Raw genomic sequence first — 19,017 nt, forward strand, 5'->3', positions numbered from 1 at the left:
CTTGTAACACCAAAGAGAAAGGAAAACTTGAAATCGCATCATATGACCCCTTTAAGTGGCTTGGGACTGTGTGCAATCTTGTGGTGTCATCAGCCAATCATATTTGTCATGATGTCGTAATGTGATTCCAGAATTAATCATTTGCAGTCAAGGGAAAAACACTTGTGTCCAGTACTGAATGCCCATTTGTATAGATGGCAGTATTCCAGTCGCATACTATAAATGTAATGAATTATTATTATTATTACCTATTTACAATCTTAAACTTTTCTCAGTAATTTGCTTTTGTTGACAGGTCGAAAGAGAGAGGCAACAAAGTTTTAAAGGCATAGATCTAGGAGCCTGTGCTGGGTGATTTACATGGAAGTTAGATCAGTGATCTAAATGTCCTTCCAGTAATGTCTACAGAAGTTGTATGCTCACAGAGCAGGCAAATAAGAGTCATATCAGCAGCAGAAGCAACAAGCAAATTCACATAGTTAATGCGACAATGGGCCCATTTGAAATGTTGTTTAAAAAAGAAGAGCATCATCATGACTCACACCCACACTAAGAACGCTTTTAATTGTTTATGATCTTAATGTGTTCCAGCCAGTTTAATGTGTGCTTACGCACAATGACGGGCAGGTACATTCTGTTTTTTTAACCATAAAGTTTTAATTCTCAAAGTGATAGTTCACCCACAATCATGATCAACACTGGATTCTCAGATATATCTATATCTATATATTTTGTGTTCCACAGAAAATATAAAGTCATACAGCTTTTTAAAAACATGAGGGTGAGTAGGCCTAAATAATGTCTGAATTTCCTAACTTATATTGTTAGGTTTGAGTGGGCAACACTGGACTGGTCATGTAGCCTACTAAACACATATTGAAAGCAATCGTTTGCTATACCGCCTTAGATAAAAATGTCTTTATGAGAAGTATTTGCAGGAAAAGAAGAAATAGCAGAGGGTTTTTACTTCCCTGTGAAACTAGCAGCAAGATTACGTAGGTCATACATCTTAATCTTTCCATCGCAGAACGTTTTGCTGAAGCTCCGTGTCAGAAGTATTTTCTGCCCTCAGGGTTCAAGAATCATTATGAAAACCATAAAAACTCAAGACTCTTTTATTTCCTTTACTCTGACGAAAACGCATGAGAACAATATGCAAATCGAAGTTAATACCAGATAAGAGAACCGCCAGTCAATTCCCCCAGCATAATTTATGCCTTTGGGAGAGGATTTTCTTCAAGTCTGCTTAAAATACATTCAACTTATGAAGTTATCAGTTCTGTGTGATCCCTGAAATCGAAACTGACCTCGATGTTGCTAGCATACTGTTGAGGTATTTAGACGGGTTTCAGTGTAGTGTTGACTGCCCTCTGTTGGCTAATTGTTTAGTGAACTTTGAAGTAAACATAGCTCGAGCAACATTACAAATATCTCAAAACCGGTGAACGGCATGTGCTTAAATTCTAAAATGGACTAGCATGGTACAACAAACTGGAAAATCTACTTCTAACAACCTGGTTGTCGATCTATCCTTAGCTGGCCTGAGAATAGGGCAGAGCATTAATTTAACAATGCACACATATGACATCAGATAGTCTTTGTTTATTCATTGTCATCAAGTGCTGTGAATAAATACAAAAGCCAGAAATATTAGTCACATAACAAAAACCCTGCATTTCATTTGAAAAAGTTCTCAGAGGAAAGATATTTAAGTACTCTGGCCACATTTATGAGGCAAATATGCTTCCCGTTACATTGGCAAAAACAAATTCAAGCTCTCACGCTGGAGTGTTAGTAGAAGAATCTAGCAGGAAACACATTCAATCAAGCACATTAAGCTTTCGATCTTAAGCGCTATATTGAAGCTTAAGAATGTACCTTGCATCTAATTTGCCTCAAATTAAATTATTATTGTTTTTAACATCAGCACTACCCAGCATTGCCACACAAACACACAGAAACAACTAGTGGCACAATAATTACACAAAGTCAGGAGTAGGGGTGCTCCGATCACGATCGGCCGATCGTTAATGCGCATTTCGTCAGTAAAGCCGGTGTTCTGTCGATTTGTCCTACGCTGTCAGATTTTCCTACCTCCCACCAAAACAGTGGGTAGTACAATTCCACAATGAAAATTCTACTGTAAAGTTATGGTTTATTAACGTCTACACCTACCACAACCCTAATCATACCCTTACAGTACTGCAAATACAGTAATTATGTGTTATATTCGCGGTTGTAGCTAAAAGGGATACAGTTACAGGAAACCAACAATAAATATTATTTTCTACCAATTAGATTGCGTTTTTATTAAAGTCTACACCTACCCCAGCCCTAAACCTACCCTTACAGTAATGCAGATACATTAAATATCGTTGTTTAGCATGAGACAAAGGACGCGATATTGATGTGCGCGTGCGCAGTAAACCCGGGTAGGAAAATCTGACGGGGTAGGATAAAATGTCAGGACACCGGTTTTCTAATCGGCGGTTAATTCCATCAGGTGCGTGATTTCACATAGAGCAGCTGTTACTACACAGAGCCGTTGTTAACTGAGAAGATGGGCCAATAAACGCTGAAAATTAACGTGATTTGCGCATCTTCTCTATTAACAACGGCTCTGTGTAGTAACAGCTGCTCTATGTGAAATCACGCACCTGATGGAATTAACCGCTGATTAGAAAACCGGCTTTACTGAGGAGATACGCATAACGATCGGCCGATCGTGATCGGAGCACCTCTAGTCAGGAGGCACTGACATGATAGATTTATGGTAACATTTTGTAATTGTTGGCCACACAGTGTTGTTGTTCATTCTTTACTCATTAAAAAAATTAAAAACAGAGCAGAGCTACGACTAAAAGAACTGAAGACAATTTTAACATCAAGTGGTCCGTTTTTTATATCCAGTTCTTCAAATCTTAAATAAAAGTGCCAGTATTTCTGATCAAGAGGTGGAGTATCCCTGCACTTCAATCCTCTAAACATTTTTACATCAGAGTTTCAGGGCACTGAACTCGTGTACCATTACAGAACATCCAGGTTCTTGAGCACACAACTTTTCTAAATCTTACACGTACAACGAGAAGAAGTTATAATGAGAGACAAAAAGAAAAACACATTATGACTGACTGTACATGAGCCTGTTAGTCATCCATGCCAATATTACGGAACAGGTAAGACATGGATTCTCCGTTGTGGATGCGGCGAATGGCTTCGGACAGGATCATGCTGATATCCACCGTCTTGATCTTGGGACACTGGAGTTTTTGGATCTCGTGTGGAATGGTGTTGGTGACAACGACCTGTACAGAAAGACACCACAAAAATCAGCACTCATCACAACACACTCGTCATTCTCAACCTCATTTTAAAAAGATGCTATGATGACCTCATCTATGGCGGACTCCTCTATTAGCCGAGGGGCATCCGAGGAGAGGATTCCATGAGTGGCCATGACGAAGATCTTATAAGCGCCTCTCTCTTTCAGAGTTTCGGCTGCTGCTAGAAAACTGTCAACATCGTCAATGATGTCATCCTTAAAAAAAAAAAAAAAAAAAAACATTTACAAAAGCATCTATAGCAAGGTCTTTGCACACGGAGTCCGAAGTTTTCACATGCGTTTTTCCATTTTTCCCGTAGCAAAATGCATGCTACGGATGCAAAAAAACACAGAAAATCGAACCTGATCCGAATGTGTTTTTTTTTTTTGATGGAAGAATGTTTCGGAGGCAGTGTGTGAACATGATTGACACAATGTGAGGTTGTATTTCTTTTTCAATGTGCGAACATTTCGAATTTCAGTGTGCAAAGACTTTATTTTATGCTTAAATTAGAAACATGAACATTATTTGAAAAATTTAATTGAAAATTAAAATACAAATATTTTATTGCAACTAGTTGCCAACATTTCTAATTTATTTTTAGTTTATGCTGAAGTACAAAAAAATAAAAAAAAGTTAAAAACTAAATTAGAACATAAAAAAATAGAACATTAAATAAAGTCTGATTCTAAATATTAACAAAAACTATAATAAGTCAGCGATACTAAAACAATATTGTCCTCAGTAATTTCATCTTGAACTCACCACTATGATGGCAATCCGTCCACCTACATCTCCAACCAGTTATTGGGGGTTTTTCTTTGGGAATTAGCACTGTGCAAGAAGAAGAGAAAGAGATGATAGGGAATAGGATGGAAAACAACAAAATGGTCTGAGTGAGTTTTCTGGGATGAGATTCTCACATGGTATCTCTAGGCTTGGATGAATGGCGCCGATGTTTTTGACAGTGGGAGGGGAATGACGTCCATCCACCAGGTCTGATTCAGCATCCTGGGCTTCACCATGGATCACAGCGATGCCCAGCCGTAACCTTTCAGCGAAGGACTGGGCCCTGTGAAAGCAGATAAAGAGATTTGCAATGTTTTTTGACACAAACCAAGGCCATCCACAAATCTTAATAGATCAGATACCAGTTGCATTAACACAGACACTATGGTAAGACTGTGTCTTAATAACTAGTTTGTCTAGATGAAAACAAATTAAATGGAGAACCTTTTGAGACTAGTCTAAGCAGTTTATGCAACCAGCCCCTGAGTGCACAATCAAAATTGTAGAACAAACACTAAATAGAACATTAGAGCAACTGACAAAGTTGATTTCAGATACTGTGTATCTGTATACTCCTGCATTCTGCTGACAACATTACTCTAAATCCTGTCAGTCAGACAGGAAAGAGCAGTTTCCAAATAATCAGTGGTTCTCAACTCTTTCAAGGCCCACTTTTGCCCAAGATATATTAAAAAGCCTTCATATGTAATCTGAGACGGATCTCTGGCACTTCTTTTGAAATAAAGGAACCACATAAGTTAACAAAAACTTATATTGAAGAATACTTCTGAAGCATTTCTTAATCTGATTGACTTCTACATTATTAAAATCCAGTGTTGTATCTGTTAATGTTATTTGATGGACCTGAGCTAACACTGACTAACAATGAACAGTTGTATTTTTATTAACTAAGTTTAACAAAGACTAATAAATACTGCAACAATGCATTGCTCATTGATATTTTATGTTAGTTAATGCATTAAATATAGCTTACAAATGGAACCTTGCTGTAATATAACCTTATTGTTTTTTAATAAGATCATGTTAATTAAAATACAATGAAATAATTTTATGACTCATTGGGAACCCTTGGAAGTTGAGAACCACTGATTAAAAAACAATTTCAAGATAAAAAAAAAAATCTGAATATGTGTATGGATGTTTTATTTGCAAATGTTATATCAAAAACCTAATTATTTAACTGCATTGACCAACACAAATGAAAACAACATACTTATACTAAGTTTAAAAAAGGCAAGTACAGTCAGTTCTTGTCTGAAAGCATGCTGCCAGCAGCATCAGGGTGAAATAAAGGCTACTGCTGTTTTATAGTGTCAGTCTTGTTCAAAACAAGCCGTATGTATTGAACACATACTCTGCTGGCACAAGGACACAACGATAACCATCTGATAAGAGCAATTCTCATGAAGTTTTCTCATTTACTTTCAAACTTACAGCAGAATTGTATCCTGTGGGATGCATGACTGAAAATGAACCGAATATATCAGTAAGAACTGAAATACTGACACAGTTGGAAGCATCTGAAAGCCCATATCTCTCACCAACTCAACATCATGTTTGTACACTGGCGCCATCCAATGCATACAGTTATACCAACGAGACTTCAGTCAGGGATTTGGTGGAATTGTGGAAAATATATTCATATATTCTTCCCTTCTTTTAGTGTCATAATATATTCTCCCTAAAAGAGTGGCTACTTGACCAGTTCCAATCATTCCTGCAAGTATCTCTTCCTTTAGTCTGTGGATCTTCCCCTATTATTGTTTTAGTCAACATAGCTAATCTTCTGACATGCGAACAAAGATGTGACTTCACCTTTTGGCTGACGCTGGAGATTTGGCCACAATTACAGCATTTCTGTAGTCAGGAATCTGTATGCAAAAAAAACAACAAAAAAAAACAATTATTAATTAATAAAAATAAAACAAATGCACACACACTTTAAAAAACTTAAAGATGATGTAGACATATATAACACAATCATATGTTCATTACTGATTAATGCAGATGACCTTTCATAAGAGCAAGAAAGAAAATGATTATGAATAAAATAAATGAATGCATAATCTTGAGTGGAGGAAATTATGAAGGGAAATATCAACATCAGTTAAATCCAGCTTCGGTCCTGCTTTCTACTTTTAAGCAAACGTAACTGGTGACCTTCATAAAGTGAAACATGGACTGGCTTATAATGCAGACTGAACGCTTTGAGAAGACAAACAGGAAGAACAACTCTCCACAGGAAATCCAGATCTTATGCAAATGAGATCCACACGAGTTACGCAAGGACCTACTTCTTCCTGGATGTACTGCAGCAGGAACGGTGAGGCCCGCAGATTGTCCACCGGAATGTTGAAGAAACCCTGGATTTCCTTTTGATGCAAATCCATTGTAATGAGATGAGTCAGACCTGCTCAAAGCCACAGTGAACAGAAGCAACAGACAAAGCAAATGAGTTGGAGGACTAAAACTGGCCAGTATCGCATCTTGAACCACAAATGAAGGGAGGATTAGATCTAGGATTGACTCCTTCACCTGCTTTACACATCATTGAAGCAAGTAATTTAGAGACGATGGAGCCTCTCTTCCTCATTTTGCACTGCTTGCTGTAGGGGAAATAGGGAACGACACCGATGATGTTTCGAGCACAGGACGTCCTGCAGGCATACACCATAATGAGCAGCTCCATGATGGTGGTGTTAACATCTCTGCAGATGAGAAGGGAAGAACGGTTTTAAAGACTGGGATTTAGGGAGCCTAATTTGCATATGTGGATATTTGTGTATTTAACATCAGTATTAAAGTCAAACTCAGGGTTCATTTCCACAATTTGCATAATTCAGCATGGAGGGGTTTGTAAAGCAGGTCTCTAGAAGCAAAAAATATATTTAATTTAAATAAAGAAACAAATGCTGATTATGGTTCCAATGTCACTTTTAAGTTAACTTTAACCTTAAAACAAGACTTCATGTTAAACTTTTCTGTACCTGAATGTTTTTTAGAATGCCATTATTTACTAATTCCAGAATACCGTTATTACAAACAACTAAACTCTGGTATGAATATAAATCTGAATTACACTGTTATTTTTTATTTTTGTTGTTGTCTTATTTATGAATCATCACAGGATTTACTCATCTTCATGCCAGTCCAAATGTATATGACCTTACTTTCTTTGGGTGAACAAAAATCAAAGATTTTTAGAAGAATAATCCATCTCTATAAGCCCATATAATGCCAGTCTATGGGACGGCCAAAGCTGATGCTGAGAAAAAAAAGACCAGGCAGAACAAACACATATGTAATTCATACGCCTCAGTCGATGAATCAATGTCTTGTGAAGCAAAATGACAGGCGTTCATAAGAAAAACACTGATATTTTTAAACTTTTAACTATGAGTAATTGCTTTTGGCTGTCATATGAGTTCACGACTGGATGTATGGTTTAGCTCTGTGTTCTCTTTGTGTATTTTTTAAGCGTTAAAGGGGTCATATGATGCGATTGCAAATTTTCCTTTGTCTTTTGAGTGTTACAAGCTGTTCGTGCCTATAGAAGTTCCATAAAGTCGCAAAGACCAAAGTCTCAAACCCAAAGAGATATATTCTTTATAAAAGTTAAGAAAAAAGGCGTAACTTTTATTCTCGCTGTAGTACAGAGACAGAGCGTGATTAGGCCACGCCCACACTGGGGTGGGGAGGGGTCAATCCAGCGCTCTCCATTGACTTTATGTTGTGGGAAGCTGCCTCTTTATCATTTCTGACTTATAACAAAAAAACAGAGCAATGTCTAAAAGCTGCGCTGTGAGAAGGTGTACAACAAACGAGCTAAAAAACCCAAAACTATGTTTTTGTTAGCAGTTGACCCCTCCCAAAATAAACTAGCGTTTAAGGACTCAAATAGTAGTAGATGTCAGTGTATTTTCACGTTAGGCCGTTCAGTTCGATAATTTCTCAAACAAAAGGAAGGTTAGGAAAAGGGGCACTGACATAGAGAAATAAAATTGTGTTTTTTAATATATCTCCTCCTCTCAGATTCACATTGGGTGGTGAAATAATCTTTTGCCATGTTAAAAGGAAAGATTGTTTCCTGTCGCCGCTTACGTTTCCCTCTAGTGGTCGTAGTTCTCACAGTAACATGACATGTTGCTCTCTTTCTTTAGTGTCCTTAAACGCTCGTTTTTTTGGGTCGACAGCTTATAAAAACCTAGTTCTGGTTTTTCTTTAGCTTGTTTGCTGTACACAGAAGCTTTTAGGCATTTTTCTGTTTTTTGCAACGTCATATGACCCCTTTAACTTACATTAAATGGACTTATTCTTCTAAAAATCTTTATTTGGGTTAATTTGAAGAAAGTCAGTCATATACATCTGGGTTGGTAGGAGGGTGAGTAAACAATAAAACAATTTTAGATAGAGTCTCTCTTTAAGGCTTCTCACTTGGAAATGGTTTGGATGATGAAAACATCTTTGCCGCGCACAGACTCTTCAATTTGGACCCGTGTTTCTGTGGGAAAAGAAATTTTATTTTAATTTTCGGTCTGATCCACAGAAAACATGGAACTTTACAGAACACACTGGCTATTTAAAAGTTTGCACAAGGACAGTTCAACTTCAGTTGCTGGTTCCCATTGACTTACAAAGTTAAAGTAAAAAAAAAAAAAAAAGCACTATGCAAGTCAATGGAGACCAGCAACGGAAGTTAAACTGTCCCTTTAAACCCTTGTGAAAACTTTTAAATAATGTAATGATAAATATATTTGAACAATCCCTTAAACGGTGCATGGAATGCTGGGAGAATTCCACCACAGTGTCTGCATGAGGGAATGCAAGCGGATCAGAATACACGAGCATGGCCCAAAACAAAGACTGTCAGTTTCATTAGTCAACACCAGCTCAGATCGCTGATCTGTTTTGTCTACTCCAGCATGGCATGCAAAGAATGAACAACAGCAGTGGCCACAGCTATCGCTAGTGAAGATGAAAAGATATGCAGATATTTAACAGAAAGTTGAGACGAAAACAGGCCTTCACCTCTGTTAGCTTCTTGATAGACCTGCACCTTTCCAAGCTCCACACCCAACCGCCTGCACAAGAACAGAAGTTCAAGGGAATATGATGCAATATAACAGCATAAACATACAACGGAAATCTTTATCATTTGACACACATATTACAAGACGTAAATATCAGTTGTCCCAAATCATATTTCACCACAAAATATAACAAGAAATGTAATTTACATAAAGCAAACAAAGCATAGTTATGATAAAAAACTATAATTAAATTAATTTGTTACCATTGTGCTTTTTCTTAATTAATAAGAATCTTAATGTAAAATAAATGTTTTTTTTTTTTGTCATGTCAGTCTTATAAACAGCGATTTGCATGACAAGAAAGTGAAGTATGTTCAAAAATCGTAATTTAGTGTGCATAATTTGAATGGTAGTGTACTTGCACTTACTTGATTTGTTGTTAACTAGCACTCAAAAGAATACAGTTGTTCTAGCTCAGATTTGCTCAGTTGGACAATGAATGTCTTTCCACTCTTTCCTAACTATCCAATATAACTGGCCTGTTATACTGGAGCTCCATGGGACACTTACTCGGCTATCCTCCTCCCCAGCTCTCTGCTGGAGGGTTGGGAGTTGGCCGTGAAGATGACCAGGCCTCCTTTGGTGGCACTCATGTCCTGTGGTTTGATGTCTACCTCTAGGGACTCAGGCAGTGGCTCCCTGGGCACCCAGGCACTGCTGAGCCCTTCCTATCAACAGGACCACAGGCACACTGTTAGTTTAACACCAGACACTTCCTGCAAGAACAAAGGGAAGATGGCATGTTAACACACACACACACACACACACACACACACACACACACACGAACCAACCAAGACTATATGAGAAATGTGCTCAAGTGCAGACAGACATGATGACACACAACTGCAACAGCATTAAAGTGACTTCTCGTGGATCACGATTCATGATTCACTCAGTCTGTCATGACAAACATAGTATGAATTAATAACTCCAGATCCACAGCACACGGATAACTCACAGAAGGTCACGTGAATGGCCAAATTTAAGCAAAAACACAATCTATGTTAAAAAAAAAAATCAACCATTGCATTTGTATTGCTGCTAAGCTAACTAGACTTGTATGCCATTCAAATGGAAACGATAGATACATTCATATCGGCGTAACATAATTTTTTTGTGGGGCTGATTCCGTACACTTAAAATATTGGCAAACCTCACCAGTTTGATATTTTAAACGATCCCTTCGCAGGGGTTTACTGTATCACTTGCAACAATGTGAACTTTGCTACACGAACGAAAGAGCCAGGATGGCTGGCTGTCAGACGCATAGCTTTTCAAAATAAAAGTCCAGGCTTTGCGAAAGAGAAGTACACTTCAGCATACTTAACATACATTATATATTTTCAAATAATTTAGGTAAGTGAGAACCGAATGCAATGTTTCCAGTCACTTAACTGCACGTTAATTGCAATTTTATGAAAATGTATTAGGGTTTAAATAAAAAAAATAAGTTCTTTCGAGTGCGTTTTTAACTCAAGTTTTGTGCAATATCACAATTATTTCTTTGAAATCTGGTTAAAATTGCAGCATGAACCTTCTCATATTTTAATTACAAATTTTTAATAAAGATAGTGTAAATTTAGTAGCTACATTTGAAATTATTATCGAATAACTCATTACAGTTAAAATTGCAATCATGTTCAGTTTACATGTACTTTAGTATGTTAGCACATCAAAATAAGCCTACGAGCGCGACAAAAATTTAAAGTGCACTTTTTAAAAGTAGACTGGTAGGAACAATAATCACTTACGTCGATTTATATACTTACTTTTGTATTTCCTTTATATTATTCCCAGTGAGAAAATGAAGCCATTCTACAAATGCATTGAATCAAAGCTGAGGATATATGCGACATGATTCGAATGAGTGAACCAGCGTTTATCTCCCGCACTCCTGCTTCTTAAAATCAACTCTGTACTACCATCTACTGCCAGATTATAATACATTTCCATTCTTCAACTGTTCATGAAGTTGAATTTAAACAGTTTGCAGAAGGTCCCTCTATATCTGGAGAATATAAATAACTGTTGCTTAAGGTATACTCATACAAAACCTACAGGGAATGGGAAATGAAAGCTATGAATCTCAAGAAAGCAACAAACTGACCGTTTGCTAAATGAGATCAATTGCCAAACCAAGGGTTGCAGCTGTCACCATTAGCCACAAAAAGATAACTGAAACTGCTTTATAAATGGAAGAAGAAACATTTCAGGGTTAGTTAGTGATTTTCCAATAGGGCTCAAGAAAGCCACACACAAGAAACTTAAGAATTTTTTTTTTAATACTGAACAAGAATGATTTCAGAAAGCATTAAACACTTGATTCCAGGATTTTGAGTTACAAAGATGATAAAACTGACAAACTAAAGCATAATTTATCAAAAAATGTTTTGAGTTAATAAAAATGTTGTTAGAGCAGGGTGTCAGTAGGTAGAATGACTGTCAGATCAATCAAACCATTATTCATTTAAATAAGAAAATATTAGTCCAAATGGAATGTAAAACATAAAAAAACAACACAAAAACTCTCTATCTTGCACAAACACACATTCTCATTTGCTCATAAAGAGCAGAAATAATGGTGCACGGGGAAGGTGGCAGCTGCAGAAAGAGCGATTCCCAAACTGTCGCCTACGCTTGCCGCAGCCATGGCAAACTCTCTCTCGCGCTTAGCAGTCTGTCAAAAAACACAGCATACGACAATGCATTAGAAACCACTGACTGATCCATGCTGATCTAAATCAAATGAACGAATGGCTGGAACGTGGTTCACGTACCTCCTCGCGGATGAAAAAGAAGGTATTTACGTAGGCTGCTCCTCCCAACAGACCCTCATAGAGGATAATAATAAAAACCACCCATGGGTTTGGCAAGAACTGGTAGTACACAGCCAAACCCAACAGAACAGCATTCAAACACTGAGAGAGAAAGAGGAAACCACGTCATGAAGAGATCTTTAATAGTGTCTGATATTTACAGTTTTCACAGTTTTCGCTTCTCGTTTCTTTGTGTAGTCTATGTTATTATTATCATTTTTTTTTCATTTATTATACAGTTAACAAAAGCAATACAGGCCTCTAACACTAGCTTGCTCTATTCTATTTCTATTCTTCGTGTTTTCTTTTTATTTATTAAATAATTAAAAAAATATATTTCTTTGTGTACTGTGTTAAGCTAACTGTGACTTGTTGTAGCACTTGCATATCCTTGCTCTTTTGTTGAAAGTCGCTTTGGATAAAAGTTTGTTCTATATGATTAAATGCAAATGCATGTATTAGTTTGTTTACTATCTTGTGGTTCAGTCTAAGATCTCACCTGTAAGAGAGACATAAGGAAAATTTTCCTGATCTTAAAACAGACGAGAGACGTGCGGGAAACAAACACACCGATCTGGTAAAGTGTCTGATACCTGCAGAGGAGAAATAATGAAGCACAACTGATATCGTTGAGGTGAAGAATCCCAAGACTGCAACTTCTACCAAGGTGATTTGGGATGTTCAACCCGAAATAAAAAAATTCTGTCATCATTTGCTCAGCCTCATCAGATTTCAAACCTAAAAGACATTATAAAACCTAAAAGATTTGAATAATTGTCTCAGGTGTTTGTTTTTTCTTGACCATACAATGAAAGCCTGTGGTCACTAAAACGGTTTGGTTTCCAACATTCTTCAAAATTTCTTCTTCACTGTTCTACAGAAGACTGAAAGTCATAAAGGTTTGAAATGCTATGAGGATGAGAAAATGATGATTAAAAAGGGTGATTATCCAGGCTTGGGGTCTGTTTAAGAAATATGTTAAAAACATGTTTTATTATCCAACCTAGACTAAACATTTTCTCCTGCATTATCAAACTTGTTTTATTTTTCCTCAAAGTTTATGTATAATGGCTATATTCCTAAGCCATGACTGCAGAATTGTACCTTGTTTTATCATTTTAATAACTGTTTATTTAGTTAAACAATCTGTATGTATCTATATTTTATGATTTATTTTGTGTAGTTGTGGATGATTTACTTTCCTTTTAATGTCACTGTAAAACTAAACAGGGTTTAAAAATTAAAAAAATAAAGAGTGAGTTCTTAAACTTCGTTCTATCTTCAGATGGACTTTTGATTGAGTAGGAACCTCTCCAAAACATATAGTTGTGGGCAAAAATATCAGCCCCTTTGGTAAATATGATCAAAGAAGGCTGTGAAAATGTATCTGCATTGTTAATCCCCCAAATGGGACTGGCTTCTATGGTCAGATGAAACTAAGAATTAGCTTTTTAGCAGCAAACACTCAAGATGGGTTTGGTGAACACAGAGATAAAAAGTACCCCATGTGTACAATGAAATATAATGCTGTGTTTTTGATGTTGTGGGCCTATTTTTCTGCTGCAGGTCCTGGATGTTTTGTTTAGACACATGGCATCTTTGATTCTATCAAATACCAACAGATAAAAAATCAGTAAGTGACTGACTCTTATCTTATAAAATCATATAATGGGCCATGTTTAGACCTTCCAACCATACAATAACCCAAACACAAACCTAAAAAACAATGCAGAAATCTTTTAAAAATCTTACAGTGTGCCATGTTTGGATCTTCCAACCATACAATAATCCAAACACAAACCTCAAAAACAACACAGAAATGGGTCACTGAGCTCAAAACCAAGCTTTTGCTACAGCCATTCCAGTCCTCTGACCTGAACCCTACAGAACATGAGAGGAGTGAACTGAAGAGGAGAAGCTGGGAATCTGAAGGGTCTGGAGTGATTCTGGATGAAGGAATGGTCTCTGATCTCATGTCAGGTGTTCTCTAACCTCATCAGGCATTATAGGAGAAAATTTAGACCTGTTAAACTGGTAAATGGAGGTTTAATAAAGAATTCAGTAAAAGGGGGACATTCATTGTGGCCAATGTGTATTAGACAAAAACATTTATTTCATAATGATATTTTCCCCCATTTTAAATTCTATTTATCCAATGAAAGGATACATTTTTGTGAAATTTTTAAATAAAATATCAAAAGGATTAACAATGCAGATCAATTTTCACAGCCTTCTTTGATCATATTTACCAAGGGTGCCAATATTTTTGGCCATGACTGTACACTGCCTATCAAACGTTTAGGTGAGCATAAAATACTTAAGAATCTTAACTGAACACAACACTTTTAAAGGTTGTGTGTCATTCAAAAACACCAAGTCAGGAAGTGATGTGTCTTACCAGCGATACTGTTCTGCGTGTGAGAGACGGGAGTCAGGGAAGTAGAGCAGCTCCAACTGATTTTGGAGAGATGGATGGATAGATAGACAGTGACATTCAGTGTCAGTGATCACAGATTGCTCTATTACGGTCTCGCTCTCAGTGACTTTTCACTAAGACTGTGACAGGAAACACTCACCAGTCCCTGGTTAATAAAATACTCTGCAAAGTAAACCACGCCAAGAGGAATAATAAACTTCAGCAGACCCTGAAAGAGATCACATGGACAGGAACACACTGAAAGACCACAGACTCGAAGAGGAAGTGCATTTTCTGACTGCAGCACAAAAAGGTGCAAACAAAACAATATAAACACACATACAACGCTATCCTACATGACACACACAAGCCATGATAACATTTGAAATGCACACCAAGTCTTCCTTTTATATTATATATATATATATATATATATATATATATATATATATATATATATATATATATATATATATAAATGTAACACTGGAAGAAGTGAACAGCATTTCTGGTTATCAGTTTCCTAGAAAACAAGTATTTTAGGAAACTATTTTCACATGACTAGCTGAGAATAACACATATTATCATGGTAACTCTATACATTTACGCTACTATAACAGTAATTATTAATTTTTGGGGGGATATATTAACAGTAGGAAATTGACAAAATATCTTAATGGGACATGATCTTTACTTAACATCCTAATGATCTTTGGCATAAAAGAAAAATCTATAATAAAAATCCCACCCAATGTTTTATTTGCTATTGCTAAAAATATAGCGACCCCAGCGACTTAAGGTTTTGTGCTTCAGGGTCACATATATTAAAGCAGACTCAATGTCATTTAAGCAGACAAGAAACACCAAACTAAGGACAATATACAGAAACAAAGTAGGTCTAACCTTAATGATATATATTTGGTCAGTGAAGGACAGGGGTCTGATGTTATTGTCCTCTGTCAGAAGGAAAAAAAAACATGGTTTATGATTATCATACACAACATTATGAGCATGAAAAGTTGGTAACACTTTATTTTGATAGCCCACTTTAGACATTCAGCTAAGAGTAAGTAACTTTGCAGCTACATGTCAACTAGCAGTCGTTAGAGTATTAGTATTCAAACTGTCTGCTTAATATCTTAACACTTTATATCTTAACCGTAGTTGCACAGTTACTTATAGTGAGTAGAATGTCTAAAGTAGACTTTCCAAATAAAGCTGCAACAATGCAAGCATCGAGTTCCTAACTGTACACACCTTGCTCTTCCCGAGTTGTCTCGGCATCCTCATCAGTATCGGTCTCTTCCTCTATTAAAGGACGCCTCTCCTGGGAGTTTACCACTCTGGAAGTGCTGTGAGCTTCCTGGTGCCGCCTCCACTGTGGAAATGAGGATGGAAACACCAGGAGAAAGAAATAGCTGAAAGAAATCATAAGAGGAGAAGATACATCGATGCAGTGAATCTTCATTATAGACGCAACACCAGAAAGCTGAGGAAGTTCTGCTGACCTGACAGCCAGAATAACAGGCACAACCAGCATGATCCATAACGTAACCTGAGGGGTCAGACCAGCCTGTGTGAATGCAGAGTAGAGGAGAGCTCCAGCTACCCCTGCTGCCCCCGTGCCAGACCCCCAGCCACTCAACACATCCCTTAAAGAGACAGAAACACATGCAAGGTACTGATAGACAACAGAGATCAGCGGCTAGAGAGCTTTTGAAATGTTTTTGAAATAAATCTTTTTAAAGGCTGCATTCATTTGATCAAAATATATAGTAAAAAATTGTACAATCTTATTATCACCATTACATTTGTTACAAATTATTATTGCATACTTGCAAAGTAAAAATATTGAAGAATCTCACTGACCAATAGTGCATACTGTGCATAGTGTGCAAATGTTCTGCATTGCATAAAATGCCTAGATTTCAGAAAACGTGAGTATTCAACGAAGCAAACTAGAAAACCATTGCACATAATGCAAGGCACTAAATTAAACCTTCTGTTTCCAGCATAACTGAAACTTTATTACTTCTCATTATTTAGCCAGACTAAAGTTTGTTTTTAAAAAAACAAACGAAAGCAAAATAACTGCTGTAATTACCGCAGATACCAGCTGAACATGCGCTTAATGATGCCTTTCACTTTCACATAATGTTTTCAAAATCAGTGCATCCTGTGCAGGTACAACAGTGTCCTAATCTAAACACATCTGAAATGAATGGGTTTCTAGGAGGCTTTACCTGCTGAAAAACACAGAGAGGGAGAGAAAGGAAAGCTCCCCCAATCCTGAACTAATACTGGCAAAGATGACACCTGAGGAAAAATCCAAAGATTCATTACAGCGTTCATCAAATCTCAGCTCAGAAGAGGAATGCACACACACACACACACACACACACATGTTTATTACCAAATATGCTCATCAGTATAGTTGAAGAGAACGACACCATCAGGAAGCTGACTACCGCCGTGAAGAAACACACCAAAACACGAAATCTGTTCATTATAAAAGTGGAAAGAATACATAATTATTATTAAATAACACATTATTATTAATAATAAAAAGGGAATAGCTCTTCTGTAGTGTTCCACACTGTAAAGGCCAACCAACTTAATCGGACTTCGACCCTTTTGACCTTGATTTCTCAAACTATTCAGAGTTGACAACTCATTTCTTCTCACAGTATTACATCTTTTATCTAAACAACTAAACCAGTTTCAAGATGCTGATGGATATTTGCAATTAGATCTCAGTAAAGACATGCTTGTGTCAACTTTACCCATAAGGCACTTTGTGTATATAGAAGGGTGCTGTGAATTTGATTAGGAGGGTGGGTAATATATCAGCCAACAGCACGGCCTAGAAACAGAAAACAAAACAAGGTGTCACTCCCTGAACAAATATTCCATCTTGCACTTAAATGTGGGATAATTCTGTACAGGTGAAACAAAAAAAAAAAAGAAAGACAGGGCAGACGTACTGCAGTGGACACAGGACTGCAGTCATAACGGCTACGGTTACTGATCTCTATGTTAGTCCCATTCGGAGCAGGAGTCTAGTGAAAGAACAAAACCAAAAACAAGAAACACTGACTAGTAAATTTTGGCAAAAAAACATAAAGAAGTAGACATTAGCATACTCTTAAAAAGAGTACAAGTGGACATAATACACGTAACAACATATACTTACGAGTGTAATGTTTTCAGAACTGAACTAAATGAAACTGCACTGTAGTTTACACAATTACATGACATGCAAGAAGTATGTAATTTATATGTAATTTCTTTATTGCTTCTTTGAAATATGGTTTAAAAAGTGTACTGGCAAGCATTTAACAGGGTTAATAAACATCCATGAAAGTGTAATTTAAGTAAACACAAGGGATTTTAATTACATTTAACCAATATTATATATATTTCAAGTATACTTGATAACACTAATCATGTAAATGTCTTACAGGGGTCGTTGCGTTTTGAGATTCCTGTTTTTGTAAGATGTCATGCGCTGCACTCAGCATCACCACATATGCGAAGTTATTGCAAAGCCCCAATAACCTAGATAGAGATGATAAAGATCACTGTACATATTCTGTATCACTTATTTGACTAAAAGTTAACAGCGGATTGATTCACTTACCAAAATCCAATCCAATTCCTCCAGCGTTGACGACCTGGAGAGACACAGATAAACACATCTCAACATAAATCTTATTTATCATAAAATTCTGTCATACAGCAAAATGTCAGCAGACATGTTACCAGTGTGGGCTGTATCGACGGGATCGGAGTTTACTGCTCGATCCATCGCGACCTTTCACAGCGAAAAACTGTCACAGTTAAACTTTATATATCTCTCGCTATTAGACGATAACGGCAGACAACCATAAACATTACAGATTCATTAAAAACGGCCTGTCTGTATGTCCATAGCGCATCCGGTAGCGATGTTACGTCAGATAAACATATAAACAGAACAACGAATCCTTTGCCTTCCACTTTTCATTTTGACAAGCACTGGCAATAATCACAGCAGCAGTAGCGGGTGCTGCACACAAATACATCCGACCGAGCGCCGCCACGCGTAAATAGTTCCCACTCACACTACTGTTCTCAATGTATGATGAAGAGCTCGTTTGCAAAAAAAACAAGAAACAACAACATCAACAAAACAATCAAACAAACAACTACAAAAAGATAAAAGATAAAAACTCAGTTTTTAACAAAAATATAATCTTTTTTATTTCCAATTAATCTCAATCAAACTGCAGTTGTGTTATTTGTAATAATTAATCAAAAACAAGTTTGGGTTATTTTGATTAGGTTAAAAGTTACTATAAAATACAGATAACGAACACAATAAAAACATGACAACGTAATAAAAAACTTGATTTTTGAACATTTTAAATCTGTTTTTGCAAATAAACTCTTCAGATGTACATACAGTTTTTTTGCATAGCTTTAAATCATACTATGTTATGTACATATATTGGGTAAGTTATAAGAAAACGTTTGTCTTGTAAGTCTTGTAAATGTGTCTATTAAATTCATAATCACAT

General features: G+C 36.6%; 1 protein-coding gene and 1 pseudogene across 1 annotated transcript; both read right to left on the reverse strand.

The window, feature by feature from the left end:
• Window positions 1-2,655: 2,655 nt before the first annotated feature.
• On the reverse strand, window positions 2,656-10,927 carry LOC113078085 (phosphoribosyl pyrophosphate synthase-associated protein 2-like; annotated as a pseudogene).
• Window positions 10,928-11,487: 560 nt separating this feature from the next.
• cln3 (CLN3 lysosomal/endosomal transmembrane protein, battenin) lies at window positions 11,488-18,511 on the reverse strand. The gene is made up of 15 exons (XM_026250379.1): window positions 18,221-18,511; window positions 18,099-18,132; window positions 17,920-18,016; window positions 17,443-17,517; window positions 17,242-17,321; window positions 16,872-16,957; window positions 16,702-16,774; window positions 15,967-16,110; window positions 15,716-15,876; window positions 15,362-15,414; window positions 14,619-14,687; window positions 14,441-14,496; window positions 12,542-12,635; window positions 12,004-12,144; window positions 11,488-11,903 (listed from the first exon to the last, which is right to left on the reverse strand). The coding sequence occupies exons 1-15, from the start codon at window positions 18,264-18,266 to the stop codon at window positions 11,787-11,789; spliced, it is 1,326 nt and encodes a 441-aa protein (XP_026106164.1). The 5' UTR covers window positions 18,267-18,511; the 3' UTR covers window positions 11,488-11,786.
• Window positions 18,512-19,017: the final 506 nt, after the last annotated feature.

The sequence above is a fragment of the Carassius auratus genome, unplaced genomic scaffold (assembly GCF_003368295.1).
Source record: "Carassius auratus strain Wakin unplaced genomic scaffold, ASM336829v1 scaf_tig00024173, whole genome shotgun sequence".
NCBI lineage: Eukaryota > Metazoa > Chordata > Actinopteri > Cypriniformes > Cyprinidae > Carassius > Carassius auratus.